This window comes from Notamacropus eugenii, chromosome 2 (genome assembly GCF_028372415.1).
Source record: "Notamacropus eugenii isolate mMacEug1 chromosome 2, mMacEug1.pri_v2, whole genome shotgun sequence".
NCBI lineage: Eukaryota > Metazoa > Chordata > Mammalia > Diprotodontia > Macropodidae > Notamacropus > Notamacropus eugenii.
In genome coordinates, this window is record NC_092873.1 from 395,986,850 (window position 1) to 396,005,410 (window position 18,561).

The following is an 18,561-nucleotide window of genomic DNA, read 5'->3' on the forward strand; positions in this document are numbered from 1 at the left end:
GCCTACCTGGCTGATCTGCCTCGAGGCCCTCCCCTTTCTAAACTATCCTCTATCAAAACAGCCTGAGTGATATTCCTAATGCACAGATATGACTATGACACTCTCCAAACTCAAGGAGTTCTGGCAGCTCCCCTTGTCTCTAGGATCACACATACGAATGCCTCTGTTTGGCTTGTAAAGCCCTTGACAACCTGGCTATACTCTCCTTCATACACTACAGTCTAGGCAAACGGGTTTTCTTATTGATCCTGGCCCATGTCATTCCACCTCCCTTCTCTCTCTACTCACACTATTTTCCCAAGCCTGGAACAAATGCTCTCCTCACCAATAATTTACAGAATGCCTAGCAGATTTTAAGGGGCATCAAGATAGTGAAGTAGATAAAATGCTGCCCTTTGGAGTCAGGAAAATCTGAGTTCAGCATTTACTAGTTGCGTGACCCTGGGCAAGTCACTTAACCCTGTTTGCTGTAGTTTGTTCATCTGTAAAATGAGCTGGAGGAAATGGCAAACCACTCCAATATTTTTGCCAAGTAAACCTCAAATGGGGTCACAAAGAGTCAGACACAACTAATCAACAGCAATAAATAAATAAATAAATAAATAACTTCAAAACTGTTCGAATATTACTTCCTACATGATACTTTTCTTGATCTCACAACCTCCCCATCAATAATTTTTTTTCTTTATATACTTACTCCTAGAAAATGTGAGCTCCTCAAATGCAAGGATTGTTTCATTTTTGCCTCATTATGCCCATTACCTATGTAAATGGTACATAGCAGGCACTAAAATAACGTTTGTTGGTGTACTGATTGGCTGCCATCATCCTAAGCTTGTACTACACAAAACCCTCCAGAACTTTTTCAGAAATACTGTTAACCAGGCTTCTTTCTTCTTGTGTTTGTGGAATACAGTTTCTTGAATCCAAATATAAAACTTTACATTTATCCCCATTAAATTTCACCTTATTCAAATCAGTTCAATGGTCTAGTCTGTCTAGATCTTTTTGAATGACTTTATTAGCTACTCCTCCTACCAGGCATGTGTAAATTTGATGTCTTTATCCAAATCATTCATGAACGAATGAAATGCATTTATTAAGTACCTACTACATGCCAAACACTATACTGGATAGTATGGATAAAAAATATGAAAGCTTAGGACCAAGTAGATTCTTGAAGTATTTCATTGGAAACCTCCTTCCAAGTTGATACTTATTTATGAGTACTTGGTTTGACCAGTTAACCAGTTAACTCAATTAATCATCCTATATTGTCTAGTTCACATCTCTTTTAACCTGTCCACAAGGATACTACAAAATTTTTTTACCAAATACATTGCTAAAAAATCTAGGTAAATGGTAATTATAGTGTTTCCCTCACTTTACTGTTTTAGTAATGCTAGAAAAGTAAAGAAGTTAATGTGGCATACTCAGAGAATTACCTGAAGCAAAACTCATTTGATTTCTTTATATACCCTTGAGAAACAGTAGGCAAGTTTTACTTTATTCATTCACTTAAAATATAACTTCAACTTATATTTAAAAACAAATGCAACAATAATGCTAACCTAAAACTACATCATGACTATTTCCTTACATAGATGCAAAGGTACCAACTCCCACCAACATAAACTCAGTGACCTTTAGCTTCCTTTCTTCAGGAATATCAGAAGCAAATTTTTCCATTCAACTCCAAATATTTTTGTGATAATACAAAATAGGGGACATATTTACTGTCACATATGTTGAGTCAGCAAAGGCAGATGTATCAAAGAATTCTGAATAACTAAATTAAACTTATTACCAAAAACATGCTCTTCTTTTGCTATCACAAACAACAGGTAATTTTATATTAGTCAATTAGTCAACAAGCAAACAAATTTAGTTTGTTAATCATGTGATAGCTAACAAAAAAAAAATCTAAAAATGATTGACAGGTATGTTTAAAGGAAAGTGAAAGGCGTCATTCCTCCCAAAACTCTCTGTCAGCAACCCATTGCAATACTGCACTATCAGGGCACATAGGTGGCACAATGGATAGAGCACTGACCTAAAGTCAGGAGAACCTGAGTTCAAATTCAGACTCGGACACTTACTAGCCATGTGACCCTGGGCAAGTTGCTTAAGCCTCACGGAAAAAAAAAGATACTAGGTTATGGAATTTATAAAAAGGATAGTATCATCATGGATTCGTTGGATGAAATAATCTATTCTTCCCTTATAGGTATGCCACGGAACTCTGTAAAGTTAGAAGTGCTGGAAATCACAGAAATATAATATTTCTCCTCTTTTAGTGTTTTTCTATTTCTAACATTCTTCTAAATGTATAGTCAGTTGAAAATAACAGTATTTCCCTAAAACAGGAAGTAAAAAAGCCATTAGATGACAGATACTGAACTTGAAATCAGGAAAAATGGGTTCAAATCCTGGTTCTTCCACTTCAGCGGTGTAGCCTTGCCTGTTTCTTAACATCTACAAGGCTGAGTTTTTTCATTTGTAATATAAGGGGAGTTGGACTAAATGACCTTTAGTATTCCTTGCAATTCAAAGTCTATTCTATCATTCAGTGAATTTTAAAATTGTTGTAAATAAGTATACTCTCATGAAAACAAAATGCTTATTTCAACAGCGTTTATATACAAATTTCTTGAACTGGATGAATATCTGGTTTAATTCCCTTCATTTCTTTCAGTGATGCTACAAACTAACACTCATAATTTCCATTTAAACAAAAAAGAACATAAAATAATATTTATCTTTTGGAAATAGTAGGTAATAATATTTTACATAATAATTTTTAAAAAGAAAACATAATATTGATGATGTTGAAAATGGCTAACTCAGGTCACAATCTCATAGGAAGGTGAGCTTGTAATATTACAACTTCAAGCTTAAAATTGTTCAGCTCCCCAAAATATCCTGATCATTTTAAAAAACATTTCTATATAATACTCACAGGACAAAATCACCAAAATGCTGGATAAATCAGAAAGTATAATATAACTAGTAAAAATAGGGAAGAAAATATATATATTCTCTTCTCTGTTCAATAATAGCACCATAATATCCAAATAATGGGGGCAGCTAGGTGTGGTGCAGTGGATAGAGTGTCAGACTTGTATTGAGGAAGATTCATCTTCCTGAGTTCAAATCTGACCCCAGCCACTTACTAGCTATGTGATCCTGAGCAAGTCACTTAACCCTGTTTGCCTCAGTTTCCTCATCTGTCAAATGAGCTAGAGGAGGAAATACTGAAACCACTTCAGTATCTTTGCCAAGAAAACCTCAAATGGGGTCACAAAGAGTTAGACATGGTTGAAAAATATCCAATCAAACTGATTTCAAAAAGTGAGAAAAATGGTTGAGAATCAAATGAACAAAGGTCAATAGGAACTGAAATAGGACTCATTAAAAAAATTAATTTCAATTTATTTTCAAATGTTAAAGAAATGTTACTGACATTACCTTTAATGATTTAGCCTCCTTTTGGTTTCCTGCAAACATGGATTTCTCATCAAAGTGCATAGGGAAGGACCTGATCAAATAACAATTTTATGGTAAAAGAAGGATAAAAACTTATATACTGTGAATTAAAGGTAAATAGTTTTTTTTATCACTACAGATATTTTTAAATTCTAAAATGACTTTATGTTAATAATACCATGGCTTATATGCTAAAGGAAAAATGTCAATTAATATGTGGATTGTTCAACAAAAGACTAAGTAAAAATGATAGATGTATTATTACAACCGATGGAAACAACTAAATGCAATTATGTACTAAAATGTGATCATGAAAAATAGGCCATTAAGTTAAGCATGGTATAAATAAAAGCACCTAAAAATTCTACCAAAAAAATTAACTTCAAATTTTTCTAACTCTAACTTTTTTCTAAGTCTATCTGAATATCCAGTAAGTTGAATAAATTTAAGGTTTTAGGGAGGACACTGTGCCACAAATCCATTTTATGTAAAAGGCATTACAATGTAACACTGAACTACACATCAGAAGCCCTGATGGGTAAGAGTCCTGGTCCAATCCATTGTCTGGTTGTGTGACACTGGACAAACCATTAAACTCCCTGAAGCTCAGTTTCCTTAGTTGTAAAATAGGGATAACAATATTTACATTACCTACCAAGGCTTAGCTGTTATTAAAATCAAATCAGTTAATAGAATTGTAAAGGACTATATAAACGTTAATTACATAAAGCCCACATCTGGAAGGATTAGGGTAATTTATCCTAGGTTTAAACAACAAAAACAATGGTAAAAATACCCTACACAGAGTTAGAATAGCAAAGAGTTGAGCAGAGATTCAGACAGTGAGCAAAACCAGAAACAGACAAAGAAGAAATGTCTTCAAAAGCTAGCATGTGAAGCATGGCACTCCAAACAGAGAATAAAACAAAAAGTTGTTATCCATAACTCAAACTTCAGAGCTCTATTTTTTTTGAACTAGAAGTAGTAATAATTTCTTAATTGTGAAGCAGTTTCAGCAACTGAGATGTCTAGAAACATTTTTAACTCCATTTCCAGAAATATTTTCGAATAATGATATTTTGATCTTTTAAAAATCGAATTCTGCTTTTCTTCACTGACTTTCACATTAATCTCCGTTTTTCATTTCAATTTAAACAAAGGCTATCTTTTATGTAAAGGTAAAAAATAACTTCAAATCACTGAGATTTAATTCTTACTTTGTATCTCGAAAGATCTCCAACAAAAGACTTTTTGTCTCAGCATCTTCTTCTACATTTCCAGTGTAAAGGTCAACAATTGAGCGCTCAAAGTATGGGGCGACCTTTGACAGAGCTCGGAGTTCAATCAAGTACAAAAAGTAGAGGTTCTTTAACCTTCTAGGACCTTCCCCTTTGGTCTCCACAGGGTCAAAGCGGCGCTTAAACTCTTTGATGTTGGGTCCCCAACTAGGTTTTCCCCATGTTTCTAAACAGAAAGAGATTAAAAAAAAAATTCCTGTCTACAACATGGAAAACATGTATTTTCTTTCTTTCTTTGCTTAAATACTATCTCACTCAGGCTGAAGTACAGAGGCTACTCCCAAGTCTAATCCCATTACTTCCTGGTGCAGAAGACTTGGCCTGTTGTTTCAGACATGGGCTCGTTTGCTCCTCCTTAGCATTATTAGGTTTAATACCCACAAACCATCCTCCATCCCTACCCCTACCCCAGGGGCTCAAAATGTTGATGCTAAACTTAGTGCAGATACACAACTAGCATAACCCATTACAATTTAGAATTCCTAAACTGAAAAGATCCACCACTCTTAGCCTCCCTGGTAGCTGGGATTATAGTTACACATCTCTACCCAATTCATGCATTTTCCATAATTATTTTATTTAATAATATTTAAAAATCTGATTACCTTCCAAAAGATATTTTGCAGACAGATGTATGTTGATGCTAGCATGAAGCCCAGAAATCAGTTTATAGAATACTCTTTTCTCCAGACACAAACCTATATAGGACGACATTGTGGGAAAAGCATATGTATATATTAGAATAATTAAAACAATAACTGAATTTGAAATTAAAAGTCTATGCACAATTCAAACAACTTTAGGAAGGCATTTTTCTATTCATACTTTATATGTCAGGAAAAAAAATCAGAGCTAAAATTCATTGCCTTGCTTGATTCATACTCTAGCAGAGTAACCTCAGCCTAGCAAGTAGATATATAATTACATTAAAGAACAATCCATACTGGAAATATATATGCTAAGAGTAGTCAACGACAGAAGGCTCTTTCTCTATACCTACTAAAACACCCATAACAGCCAACTCATGTTGGCAAAAAGAAAATGGAAACAGCATGAGTTCTCATTGACTAAGGACTAGATGAACACACAAAGGTATAGAAATGTAATGGATTATTACTATACTGTAAGAAATGATGAATACAAGGAATTCAGATATACATGGTAAGACTAATTATATGAAGTGATGTAGAGTTAAACAAAGGAAACACACAAAATGACTACAATAATATAAACTTAAAAACAATAAAAGCTGAACAATAAACACAATGACCAATCTAGGTTCTGGAGAACTGAGGATGAAATATAAGTCCCTTCCCTCAGTAGAGAGATGAGGTTGGTAGGACAGGAATGGACAAAACGTTGTACACATTATATATATATATATATATATATAAAATAAACATACGTACATATATATACATATAAAAATAAAAACAAGTGTGATATTTTTTCAAAAGGCACCAATCAAAAAAGAAAAGTGAGAGGGGAGAATGATATAGACATGGCACCCCTGATCAAATTTTTTTTTTAACACAAAGTTGTACGCTAGCCAAAAGCAAACCAATTGTAATGGTAAACATTAAATATAGATGAAAATATACAGTAGCTGCTGATAGATTATGTCCTTATTTACCTTCTAGCCATTTGTAGAATGATTCTCCTGAAAAGAGAGATTTTAATTAAAACTCTTAATAGTCAAACAGAAGCCAGAGTAATTAAGATGATAGCATTGAGAGGTATAGACTATTCTAGCCCAATACCTTTATTTTACAGGAAAAAAAAAAAAACCTCTAAAGCCCAAAGAGTTAAGTGACTTGCCCAAAGTCATACAAAAAATCAAGTAACACAGCTGAGTATTTAGACTCAGGTTCCTTAGACTCTCGATCTAGTGCTTTTACTGAATCCACTAAGACAATTCCAACTTAAAAACTGTCCAACTTAAAAACAGTATGTAGAATACCATGCTAGGTATGGCAGCAAACACTAGTAACACTTGTGTGCACTGTCCATAAATAATTTAATTACTCAAATTGGTTAGGGGAATGCTCCTAAACAAATGCTTCCTTGAGTGTATTAAAAAAGTTGTTGGCAAACCTTCCAAATAATTTGACAACTTAAATAAAGAGTATCCTCTATATATCTAATCTTCTCTAAGCTAAACATCTACAGTTCCTTCACACGATCCTTAGGTGTCTCAGTCCCCATTCTTCTCATTTTCCTAAATTGATCTCTTCTGAAGGTAATCCAGTTTGTCAGTGTCCTTTGATGTCCAACTAGAAATCCCCTATGGAAGTATTCAATTATTACATTACTGTACATCAAACAGATGTATACAACAGACTACATATTCTAAACCTAGAAAAACTAAAGATGGTATGAGGAAAATCACCTCGGGAAGCTACCTCAAAATGTTCGCTCTACCATGACTACTCAGAGTTTCAATCTAGAGAAATTACTAGGGGAAAGAAGGAGTTGCAAGAAACTGAGGGTGGAAGCAATATAATGATAACTTGATTTCTTTAACCAACATAGTATATAAAACTAATCCCTTTTTGTACCCAAAATATAACAGGATAGCTTTATATTGTAATTAGAATTCTGATTTTTTTTACTCATTAATGAGCAGTGACCTAATAACTAGAATATAAAAAATACCATGTACATCAATTATATATAATATGTGATATGTATATATATTTATACATATACACAAATACATATATACATATTTATGTATTTGTGTGTGTATCTGTGTGTATCTGTACCTATATATCTATATGGAAGCTACATGATGCAGTGCATAGAGTGTCAAGTCGCATTATCCTTATTTCAAGTCTGGCCTCAGGCACTTACTAGCTGTGTGATTCTGGGCAAATCATTTAACCCTGCTTGCCTCAGTTCCCCTCTTCCGTAAAATAAGCTGGAGAAGAAAATGGTAAATCACTCTAGTATCTTTGCTAAGAAAACCCCAAATGGGGTCATGAAGAGTTGGACACAACTGATCCAACTAAACAAATAAATATGTGTAATGTACACGTATGCATACACATACATACACAGACAAAACTAAGAAGATGAATTAGACAGGAATAACTGAAGCTTGGTGTTTGTTAGGCTGTCTTTCATATACAGTCTAATTTCAGAAGAAAAAAATTCTTTAAAAAGAGAATATTTTTTCTTAGGCAAAATGTATACATTAGAAGATATCAAAATTTAGCCATTTAAAAGGATTCTCTTTATAAGCTATAGCTCCAAATATTTTCATTTCTAAAAATATCAAAATTTAACTCACCATCATCTTTTCCTGGAAAAAAAATAACATAGCAGTTATTTTAAAATATGTGGAACAGTTAAGAACTATTCTTATATACATTACGTATGGGAAACAAAACATATTACAGTATGTTATTCTAATAACTTTGGATATAGCACAAAGTAAATAAGACACCCTGAAAATGAAGAACTGTTTATCCTGAGTTACTATAAGATTCCAATGAATAAAGTGTAATCTACAATATGAATACATGAAGTAAAGAGTAAAATTAATGGCATACTATATCCCAGGAACTGTATTAGGTGCTGGGGATACACATAAAAATCTAAGAGTCCCTTCTGCCAAAGAGTTTACCTTCTGATAGGGGGAATACAACATGTATACCAATTATGAGCATAGTCTGTATAACATAAGTAAAAATATTTTCAAGTCATATCACATGAACTAAATAGTCTTGCAGACTGTCACCAACTATAATCCTTCTGGTAAGATGAAGACCACACACCACTTTACTATGTAACCTTTCATCATAACCTCCAGACTCATGACCATTGCCAAATAACCTGCATCCCCAGGACCACTGGGCTTTTCCATTCTTTGTGCAGCTGAATACTCCTATTATGTTATCTCCCTAGTTAGAATCTGACCTCCTTGACAACAGTGACTGTACCTAGAGCTCTCAGCGAGTACCTGGCACAGAGTAAGTGCTTAATAAATTCTTTTTTAGTCAGTCACACACACAGAACCAACCATTATATCCATCTAAATTATTTTTACGTTGCCACACCTTCATTGGCACCATCAGCTTTTTGTTTTGCTTTACGTTTTATTTCTCCAAAATATACACTCAGAATCTACTGAAAGTTAGGGGCTGCGGGGATTGCAATAAGGAAGAAAAACTGCTTAAGCCACTGTCCTGGTACAACACAGGCTATTTGTTTGAGAAGCCCAGAACATCTGAATAGACATGCACAGTGATTACAAAGATGATCAAAGGTCATAAAGTCGATGAAGCTACTGAGCAGCAGGACAGGAAAAAAGATGTCTACTGTGATTATGCCTCATCCTAGTACTACTACTTTTTTTTCCGTTTACCTCCAATCTCCTATACCTTCTATCCTTTCTAGCTTTCTTATCTGCCTAATTTGTTTCTTTCTATATAAAATGTCCTTCCCCCATGGCTTTTTCACTTGCTGTCCCCCCATGCTCAGAATTCTGTCCTTCCTCAACTCTACCTCCTGGCTTCCCAGCTTCCTTCAAGTCACAGCTAAAATCTCAGCTTCTAAAAGAAGTCTTTCCTGATACCTTCCTTCTATTGATTATTTTCAGTTTATCCTATATGTATCTTGTTTGTATATATCTGGCTTATATACTATTTCATGAACTGTCTTTTGCCCTTCTTTGTATTCCTGGCACAAAGCGTAGTGCCTAGCACATAGTGTAGTGCCTAGCACATAGTAGGTGCTTAATAAATGCATTATCAAAACACATATGGAACTCATGTCTGGACAACATATTTTAGGAAGGTCACTGACAATTTTGAGAGTTTCCAGGAAAGCAACTCAGATGGTGAAGAGTTTGGAAATAACGGGATATTAAGATTGGTAGTTAAGAACCAGAAATGTTTAGAATAGAGAACACTTAAAGTGGAGTGAGAGAAGTGGATTGTTACCTGAAAGAGTGTTGGATCTGAAGGTGAGTGGACCTGTGTGATTTTGGGCAAAGTGCTTAACCTAAATGGACCAGTTCCTTATGTATAAAAAAGAGATTAGCAACATGACACCAAGGACCCTTCAAGTTCTAAAACTATAACCCTATGTATCTGAAGATCTATCACATTAAAGAGGAATTAGAGCTTAGCCACAGAGGACAGAACTAGATTTAGGTTTGATTTAAGAAAAAATTTACTGAATGATTAAATGCTATTCCAAAGTGGAAAAGGTTGTTTTGTGCATAGGAATCCCTCTCACTGGAAGTTTTCAAGCAAAGGTTAAAGGACAACTTTCAAGTAAAGTGACAGAAGGTGCTCTTATTAATAAAGAGGCTGGAACTGACTTCCAAATCTGAGATTCTGTAGGAATAATGAAAAGAGGCCAAGTAGGAGAACAGCTCCCTCCACAAATGCAGTCCTTCTCCAAGTATCTAATCTAAACATAACTTTTAAAAAATGCACAAATCTGTAGCCTCCAGATGGTCCCAGCCTCCAGATGGTCCCATTCTAATACTGTGGAAAGGAGGCAACCCTGGATTCTCAAGGGGAGAGCCAGCAGCATGTAAACCAACAAGCTATTATTACGTTGGAAAGCACTCAACAATAGACATCAGCTTTCCACAGTCTCATTTAGCTCACTGATCACTTGAGGAATTCTTTATTCATAGTAACTCATGAAACACAGGAAGATACAAAATACAATTTGGTCCTGTTGTGGCATCTTCTTCATGACAGTGGTACAGTTCTAAGAGGAGAAAAAGTGCTAAGAATCATTCATTTTCATATATAATAAATACAAAACAGCCCTTAGTCTTGTGGTGCCAATTCCTGTTTCTTCAATAGAAGCAGCAGAAAAAAGGGGCAGAAGGTGCTAAGAACTACCCAGTTCTTGGATCACCTATAAAATTTAACAACAGTTGCTGTTATATAGCTAGGTGGCACAGAGACAGAGCACTGGACCAGGAGTCATGAAGTCCTAGGTTCACATCTAGCCTCAGATATTTCCTAGATGGGACCCTGAACAGGTCACTCAACCTCTGCCTGCTTCAATTTCTTCTGTAAAATATGGATAATGGTTCCTACATCCCAGGGTTGTTGTGAGGATAAAAATATAACATCTGTAGAGTGCTTTGCAAACCTTAAGGTGCTATATAAATAAATGATAGCTATTATTATTTTATTACTATGTATAAAATGCTTATCCAGTTATTGAAAGGCCACAATTACTGGAGAATTGAATGATATCAATCTTGATATTTTTATCATAAATGAAATCACAATACAAAAGTTAAATTGCAGCTGAATGGAAAGATGACTCATAGTTTTCACATGGAAAGGCAAATAAAGGATTTGGCAGATTTGCCAAAATAAAATAAAACCAAAAACTTTTGTGGGGAGTTAGGAGGTAGAAAAATTCTAAGGTAACTTTCTAAATTAGATCAACGTGTATCTTAATACTTTATGACTACACTACAAAACTAGATATAAAGGAAGGAGGCATCATAGAAAATATTTTTTTCATACCTAAGAACCTATGGTTTAAAGTTCTATTAGTTATAAATTCGGTGTAAATAAGAAACCCTCAAAAACTAAATTCTGAAGACACAAAAAGAAGCAATTCTGAAGAATAGGACTGAATAGAAGTCAAATTACTTAAAGTGGAAAAAACACAGGATAGTCCTAGAAAGTTGAGTTTAATTCCCAATTTTTTAAAAAATCAGTAGCAGAGGTAAATTTTAGAATTGTTCTGAGGGCTCAGGTTTTTCCCAGTACATGCCTACACTGGTAACAGTTGCCTCAGACATAACTGTACCTAAAACTTTATTTACAATAGGCCTGTAACCAACCTTACATTCTATGAATTCTTCGGATTAAGAATAAGTGGAACTGATGAGTTGGAAATAGCTCTAATTGCCCCAACTAATACCTCTGTGCAAAGTCTACTCAAAACGGAAACAAAATATTAGTTAATCCAAGCAGCTTGGAAATTAGTTACTATCTGAGTTGTTAGAAAGCAAAAAAGTGTTTACTATCTTATGTGTTTAGGATTTTCAGTTTTGTAAATGGATCCTTAAGAACCATATTTTTATAAAGTATTTTTAAGACACCTTGACATCTACTTACCATAAATTTGACCTTTAATGATTTTTTTTAACTTAATAGGTCCAGTTTTTACTCTATATAAATTAAGTAGTGAAATTTACTATATATTTACTATAAATAAAAGTGTATACTTAATACATATATGGACAACATAAAATCATTTTTATCCATCAACTAAAAAGGCAAGATTAATTATATAAAAGTATTTTGAAGGCAGTCCTAAGTATGTAAGTACAGGTATTTTTAAAAACCCACCCCAGCTGGGTGCCAATGGATTCAAAGGACGATATACAGATCGAGGCCTGAAAGAAAGAGAATGAAATAAATAAATAAATGAATGAACAGACAAATAAATAAATAAAGTGCTATTTTCAAAACACAGACATACAAATAACTATCCTCCCCGATCCCCATCCGTTGATCATTACTTGAAACAATTTTCTTCATAGATGCTATTCCACACTCTCCATGCAGAGGGCCCTTTGTATCCTGTGTAACGCTCTGGGTTTAGCAACAGATCCACATACTGAGCAGCTGGAGATCTCTCATCTGAAAAGGAAATAATTCTGAATTATGAGTCTCATCTTATCCCTTGTTTAAAACTTAGTATCACACACACAAAAAACAACCAAACTATGTCAAAGGGATGCTAAATGTTCAAAATAATAGTCACAAGAGATGGTAGCATCATATGAACAACTGTGATACAGAAGCAGACTTATGAATTAGCATAACTTAATGATAAGGAAAAAAGTCACTATTTTCCTGTGAAAATCACACAATTATTTTTAATTGTGTAAAATTCCCTCCATTACTAGGGATTTAAAAAATAATTTCATAAAATCTAAGAGTAAATACAATTGAAAAGATCTATAATTTTTAGATTTTTCTCCTTTAAATGTACACATGCCAAAATAGGTATTCTGGAAATATTTAGCCTGTGTGGACTATGCACACTAGATACTTAATAAAAATTTATTGTTGTTGTTATTAAAATTTTCCTCTCTCTTTGGACTTATTCAAATGCATAACTTTTACTAGAAGACTGTAATTTTAACCTAAGCAAATGCTCAATTTCAAATAAAACCAGTGACAAATGTTACTGATTTTTTCCCCCTCACACTGACAAAATGAAGTGATTTTTCTCCTCACACCAACCACTAGCTACATTTAAAAAAAGCAGTATACATTCTGGATGTCTGGTATTTTCACATAAGTGTAATAGGCTCCTTTACAGGAGCTTAAAATCTAACTGTGGAGGCCAAATACAGACATATACATGTCTAAAGAACATTTACAAGAACAAAGCAACACATAACAGGTAAGCATGATATTATAGTAGTTCATGGAGACTTAAGTAACAAATACACCACCACCACCTCTTTTTGAAAGTTTGGCTACATCTTTAATACTAGATAGCTGAATTACAAAAATCAACTATGTTCAAAAAGCATCTAGCCTTAGAGATTCCTTAACTCATTTTCCTTCCCTCCATTAATTTATATCAGTCCTCAGCATCTGTAGGACATCCCATTTTTATGGACACTGCCCATGCCAAGTCAAAAGGTAAATAAAAGCCTTAGTCCACAGTTTTCAGGAGCTCAAAAGTCCTTCTAATGGAGGAAGGAATAATAAAACCCTGTGTAACACTCATTGTGACCTTGGTTTGTATTTATATATTATTGAAGGTTAAGTAATCTCTTAATTATTATTATAATATATACAGTAAGAACCAGGTGAGCATTATTATTCTTATTTCTAAAAGCAGCATTACAGGATGGGTTTCCAATATATGATAACAGATATGTACAGCATAAACACCTAGAAATTGTCAGGCAGGCATTGTCCAACTACATGGAACAGATTAAAAGTTAAAGTAATAATAATAATTATTCATCTTTAAAATACTCCTATTGAACTGAAAAAATAGATCAAAAATAATTATGTACTTTTTTTAAAAAAAAAACAGTACAGGTTAATAAACAAAATTTTAACTGTTACAACATAAAAAAAATCAGCATTTTGCTTTTTTTTAACTTTTCTTGGAATTTGCTATAAGTATTTGTTAAACTTTACCACTCTAAGTTCTGAAATCAAGCTTTTTTCTGCACTTAGCAGGCCTCTTTGCAAACTGACATGTTTCTATATGGAGGGCTTACCTTAGATAAAATACATGATAAAATTTATGTGCACAAACAAAACAGAAATGCATATGCAGAAATATTCTCACTTCTAAATTTGCAAAAAAAAAAAAAATTCTCCAGTCTGATTCAGGGCTTAAGATAATAAAAAGTTCATTTAAAATGTAGTTTTAAATATGGATTAAAATCAGTTCAATATCACTTATGTAAATAATGTAAATATCGTTTCTTGAATTTTCCTTTATATCACAACCCTGGGTACATAAAGTAGTACCATCTTCCACCAAATCTGTGACATCTGTTGTCCAGTCTGTGAGCTCCAGTGTGAACTGGGTTTAAGCTTGGTCTTTGAGCAAGAAATCTAGCCAGTAAATCCAAAGGAAAAAGAGAAGGGGAGGAGAGGGGAAGAGAGGAGAGGAGAGTTCAAATTTGGATTCCGATACCTAAAAGCTGTGTGACCCTCTATTTGCCTCAGTTGCCTCATATGCAAAGTGGGGATAATAATAGCATACTGTTGTTGCAATAATAGCAATAGTTGTTGCAAGGATCAAATAAGATAATAATTGTAAAGCGTCTAGCACAATGCCTGGCATATAGTAAACACTATATAAATGTTAGCTATTATTAGCTAACGTGTTTTAAAAACTATACTAAATTGTCAAAAAGGACAAAAGAAAATAATCAGGATTTCACTCTAAAATCAGAGAAATGAGTAGTAAAAAGTATTAAAAATAAAAGTTTTTAGCAATATTTTTTCATTCTGGAAAAATCAAGAGAAACAAATTCAATAACTAGCTTGGATATGAAGGTTTGCTTTCACAGAAATATGATCATATAAATGTATTCTTCAAACATTTCTTAAGAAAATGAGAGTAACTCAGCTATTGGTTAACAACTAAAGAACATAAAATACCTCGGCTGCTCACTGAACTATCTAGCTATTCAACAGATGATTGTTTTTTAGTTTATATCTAACAGAAATGACCTACTCTTAATTCTTTAGCATTCTTCTTTGCGCAATACCTAGTATATAACATACTGTAATCTTATACAATGTGCTATGAAGTGTGGTTCTTATGTGTTCATGTTTATACTGAAACTATTCCTCTCGTCTTCCCCATTCACAAAACTGTACAATCACTTTAGAAGCTCTTATGTGACCATTCATTTGTTCAGAGCCATAAAGTCATTCAGGAATTCCTTAATAAAGTTCTATTATATTATGTGATGTCTCAAGAAACTGTTCTAAGTAGGCTTGAATTTCAGTTTCCTTTTACCCTTCAGAAAACTGGAAGAAAAAACAGAAATTTAGACTGTTTTCTGAAGGTTGAATCCACATAACATGGATTTAAAGCATATTTTTATTTAAAACATATTGAATTTTATTTTGTTGAGCATTTCCCAATTAAACTTCATCTACGTTCAGGGATCACTGAGCCAGCACTGAGTTTGGTACCTCTGATTGAGGGGATATGGACAGGGACTAGACCTGTGACTTCACTAGTACAAGGAAGAGTCGGATGAAGAAAACTCTTTACCAATACAGGTTGCACATTATCTGAAGTTTACACTTTTAAGAGACCTACCTGGGACAATGAGAGAGATTAAGTTACTTGTCAGAGTAAATCAGCCATTATAGATCAAAGGTGATCTAAGCTCTAAGAACAGTTCTTTATCCACTACACTATATATATGACCCCCCCTTTTAATAATTTACTTTCTAAAATGAAAATTAAATTTGATATAATTTAAACAGGCCTATTTTATTACCATCAAGTTCACAAAAGTGGTCCTGTGAATCATCGTATCTTGCCCAATCAATGAAAGCTTCTTTACTTTGATTACTACAGGGAAGAAGTCAAAAGAAAAATAAATTAATTTAGATTTGAAATTTTCCCTGTCTCTATATCAGATTTTTTAGTATAATTCTAAAAAGTCATTTTCAAGCTACAAATTCATCCATTAGTTGACCTGTAATAAATTAGGCAGTAGTAATGTAAAAGAATGAATAATAACGTATTTTTCATGAAAAATATGGCAATAAAAACTTGTATAATATAAAGAAAACTAGTGAAGTTACAATAAAAATATCACTGATACCAATCATAATAATTTATTTGGCAGACATCATTTTATAATATACATACACATACAACTCCTACCTATCTAGTCCTGAGTCTCTTTTCAAAGGGCTAATAAGCTCATGTAAAGATGATAAGTTCATTAACCTTATGACCTCTAATTGTGTATTCCTCAATGTTTTCTAGTAGGCCCTCTTCTATTGTAGAGATTCTATACTCAAAAACTCCCATATTTATGCATATCACTCAAAGGCTATAAATCTAGCCCCAGTCTCTCCCCTGGGCTTCAGTCCCTTCTATGACTAGTTACCTATTAGACACTTCAAAAATGGATTCACCAGGAACACCTTAAACTCATTTTAAGAAGTTTAAGACTGAAACCATTAATTTTGCCGCCAAATGCTCGACTTTTCCAAACTTCTCTTTTTCCACTGATGGCAACAACATTCATTTGGTAGTATGCTCCTAAACTCCTTATTCTCCCTCACTTCACATATCTAATCAGTTGCCAAATCTTGCTGTTTGTACCTTCACAACATTCTCCCACCTCCAAATCCTTCTCTCTACTCACACAGCAACCAATTTAGTTCAGGTCCTCAACATTTCTCATTAGCATCAGCCTCCTAATTGGTTTCTCTGCCTAAAATCTAAGTCCACTCTAATCCAGATTACAAATGGACACTGACTATTCTACAAAACAAACTTGGGTGGATTCCTATTGCTTCTAAGATAAAATGTAAACTCCTCAATCTAGCTTTTAATGCTCTACACAACCTGGTATTAAACTACCTTTCCAACCTTAATGGACATTACTTACCTCTAGCATATTCTACAATCTAGCCAAACTGGTCTTCTGTAATAGTAATGGAATTTGAAGATCTTCCCTGCCCCTTAATAGGCCCATGTGACCTGAGCCTTGACCCAGCCCATAGCTTGAGTCACATGAAGCCCATGGTGGGGGGAGCTGGCTGAATGGGGGGAGCAGGAAGGATGCAGCAGGAAGGGAAAGAGAGGAGGCAGAGCAGAGCAGCTAGCATGAGTGAGAGATTTTGCCTAAGGGAGCTTGCTTGTGGGGAGGCTTAATGGAGGGAAAGCTTGGGATGGCCATGCTCCCTTTACTGGTTATGTGTAGAAGCTTTGTTGTTATCATGGTGGAACTGGCTTTCTGGTATCTGAATAAATATCTTTGTTTCATCTTTGAGAAAGAAAGTTTATATTTTGCAAATTTACCCTGGAAATATGCATGCATATCCATAGAGGCTGCTGTGGGTACTCTTCATTTGTGACATTCTGTTTCCCATCTACATGTCTTTGTTCCTACTGCTATCCTCCATACCTGGAATGTACTCTCTTCTTACCTATGCTTCAGCATCCACTTTTTCCTTTCAAATTTCTCTTAAATGATTGTGGAAAATATTTTGCATGACACCTTGCCTGACCTGACTGCTGGTACCCTCCCTCCAAAACCACCTGGTATATAAGCTCTTCATATATATTCGTATTTACTAACTTTATATTCAGGCTGTATATGTTTTTTAATGTATTTACCTACCCCATTAGAATCTAAGTTCATTTAGTGTAGAGATTCTTTGTATTTGTATCCTTCATACCTAATAAATGACACCTAATGGTACCTAATGCCTGGCACTTCCCAAGTGCTTAATATATGGATATCATCCTTCCAGTCTCCCAGGTTCATCACCACATCATTATTCTTGATTCCTTGAGCTTCCTCACCTGATACATCCAATCAGTTGCCAAATCAGTTGTTCTTACCTCTGTAATCTTTCTCATCTGACCCCCTCTCCTCAATGACAACCACTGCATTTGCTTAGGCCCTCATTATCTCTCATCAGGATGACTGCAACAGGCATCCTTATTGGTCTCCCAGTCTCACCATACTCCAGTTCATTATACATACTACTGAAGTAATTTTCCTTAGGTATAGATATGACCAATGGCTGCCTACTGCCTCTAGGATAAGCTAATATTTTTCCACTGAGCCTCTGAAACATTTCACACCTGGTCCTATCTTTAGAGTCTCACTGGACATTACTCCCTCTTCCACACTATCCCATACAGCTAAACTGGCCTTCTCTTTGTTTCTCACCTATGTCACACCTTTGTCCTGGCTGTTCCCCATGATTGGAGGGTACTCTGCCTCAAAGAGTCCCCTTCTTTTTTAAGATGAAATTTAATCATCACCACCTATTTCATGAAGCCTTGTCTCATGCTCCAAGCTGCATCACTTCCAAACTACCTTGTGTTCATTTATATTCATTCTGTATATACTTTTTTATGTGTTTGGTATCTTCCCAATTAGAACATAAGCCTTTTGTATTTGCAGTCCTAGCGCTCACTCATCATAATGCCTGGCATACATAGCAGGTACTTAAATGCATTTTGATTGTTCTGTCTGTTCTGCTGATCTGCCAATCCTCAAATCTAGTGACTTAATGTCTCAGAA

General features: G+C 34.4%; 2 protein-coding genes across 2 annotated transcripts in view; one reads left to right on the forward strand and one right to left on the reverse strand.

The window, feature by feature from the left end:
• Window positions 1–18,561, forward strand: part of GPR137B (G protein-coupled receptor 137B) — a 147,152-nt gene that overhangs the window by 116,004 nt on the left and 12,587 nt on the right. The gene's annotated exons all lie outside the window — the stretch shown is intronic.
• The window catches only part of ERO1B (endoplasmic reticulum oxidoreductase 1 beta), a 56,680-nt gene that overhangs the window by 10,581 nt on the left and 27,538 nt on the right, over window positions 1–18,561 (reverse strand). The window contains exons 6-13 of the mRNA XM_072647547.1: window positions 15,784–15,857; window positions 12,301–12,421; window positions 12,128–12,174; window positions 8,077–8,088; window positions 6,418–6,444; window positions 5,390–5,482; window positions 4,704–4,950; window positions 3,469–3,538 (exon numbers count right to left, since the gene is read on the reverse strand). Of these exons, the coding sequence (XP_072503648.1) occupies window positions 3,469–3,538; window positions 4,704–4,950; window positions 5,390–5,482; window positions 6,418–6,444; window positions 8,077–8,088; window positions 12,128–12,174; window positions 12,301–12,421; window positions 15,784–15,857 (691 nt within the window). The remainder of the gene's footprint in view (window positions 1–3,468; window positions 3,539–4,703; window positions 4,951–5,389; window positions 5,483–6,417; window positions 6,445–8,076; window positions 8,089–12,127; window positions 12,175–12,300; window positions 12,422–15,783; window positions 15,858–18,561) is intronic.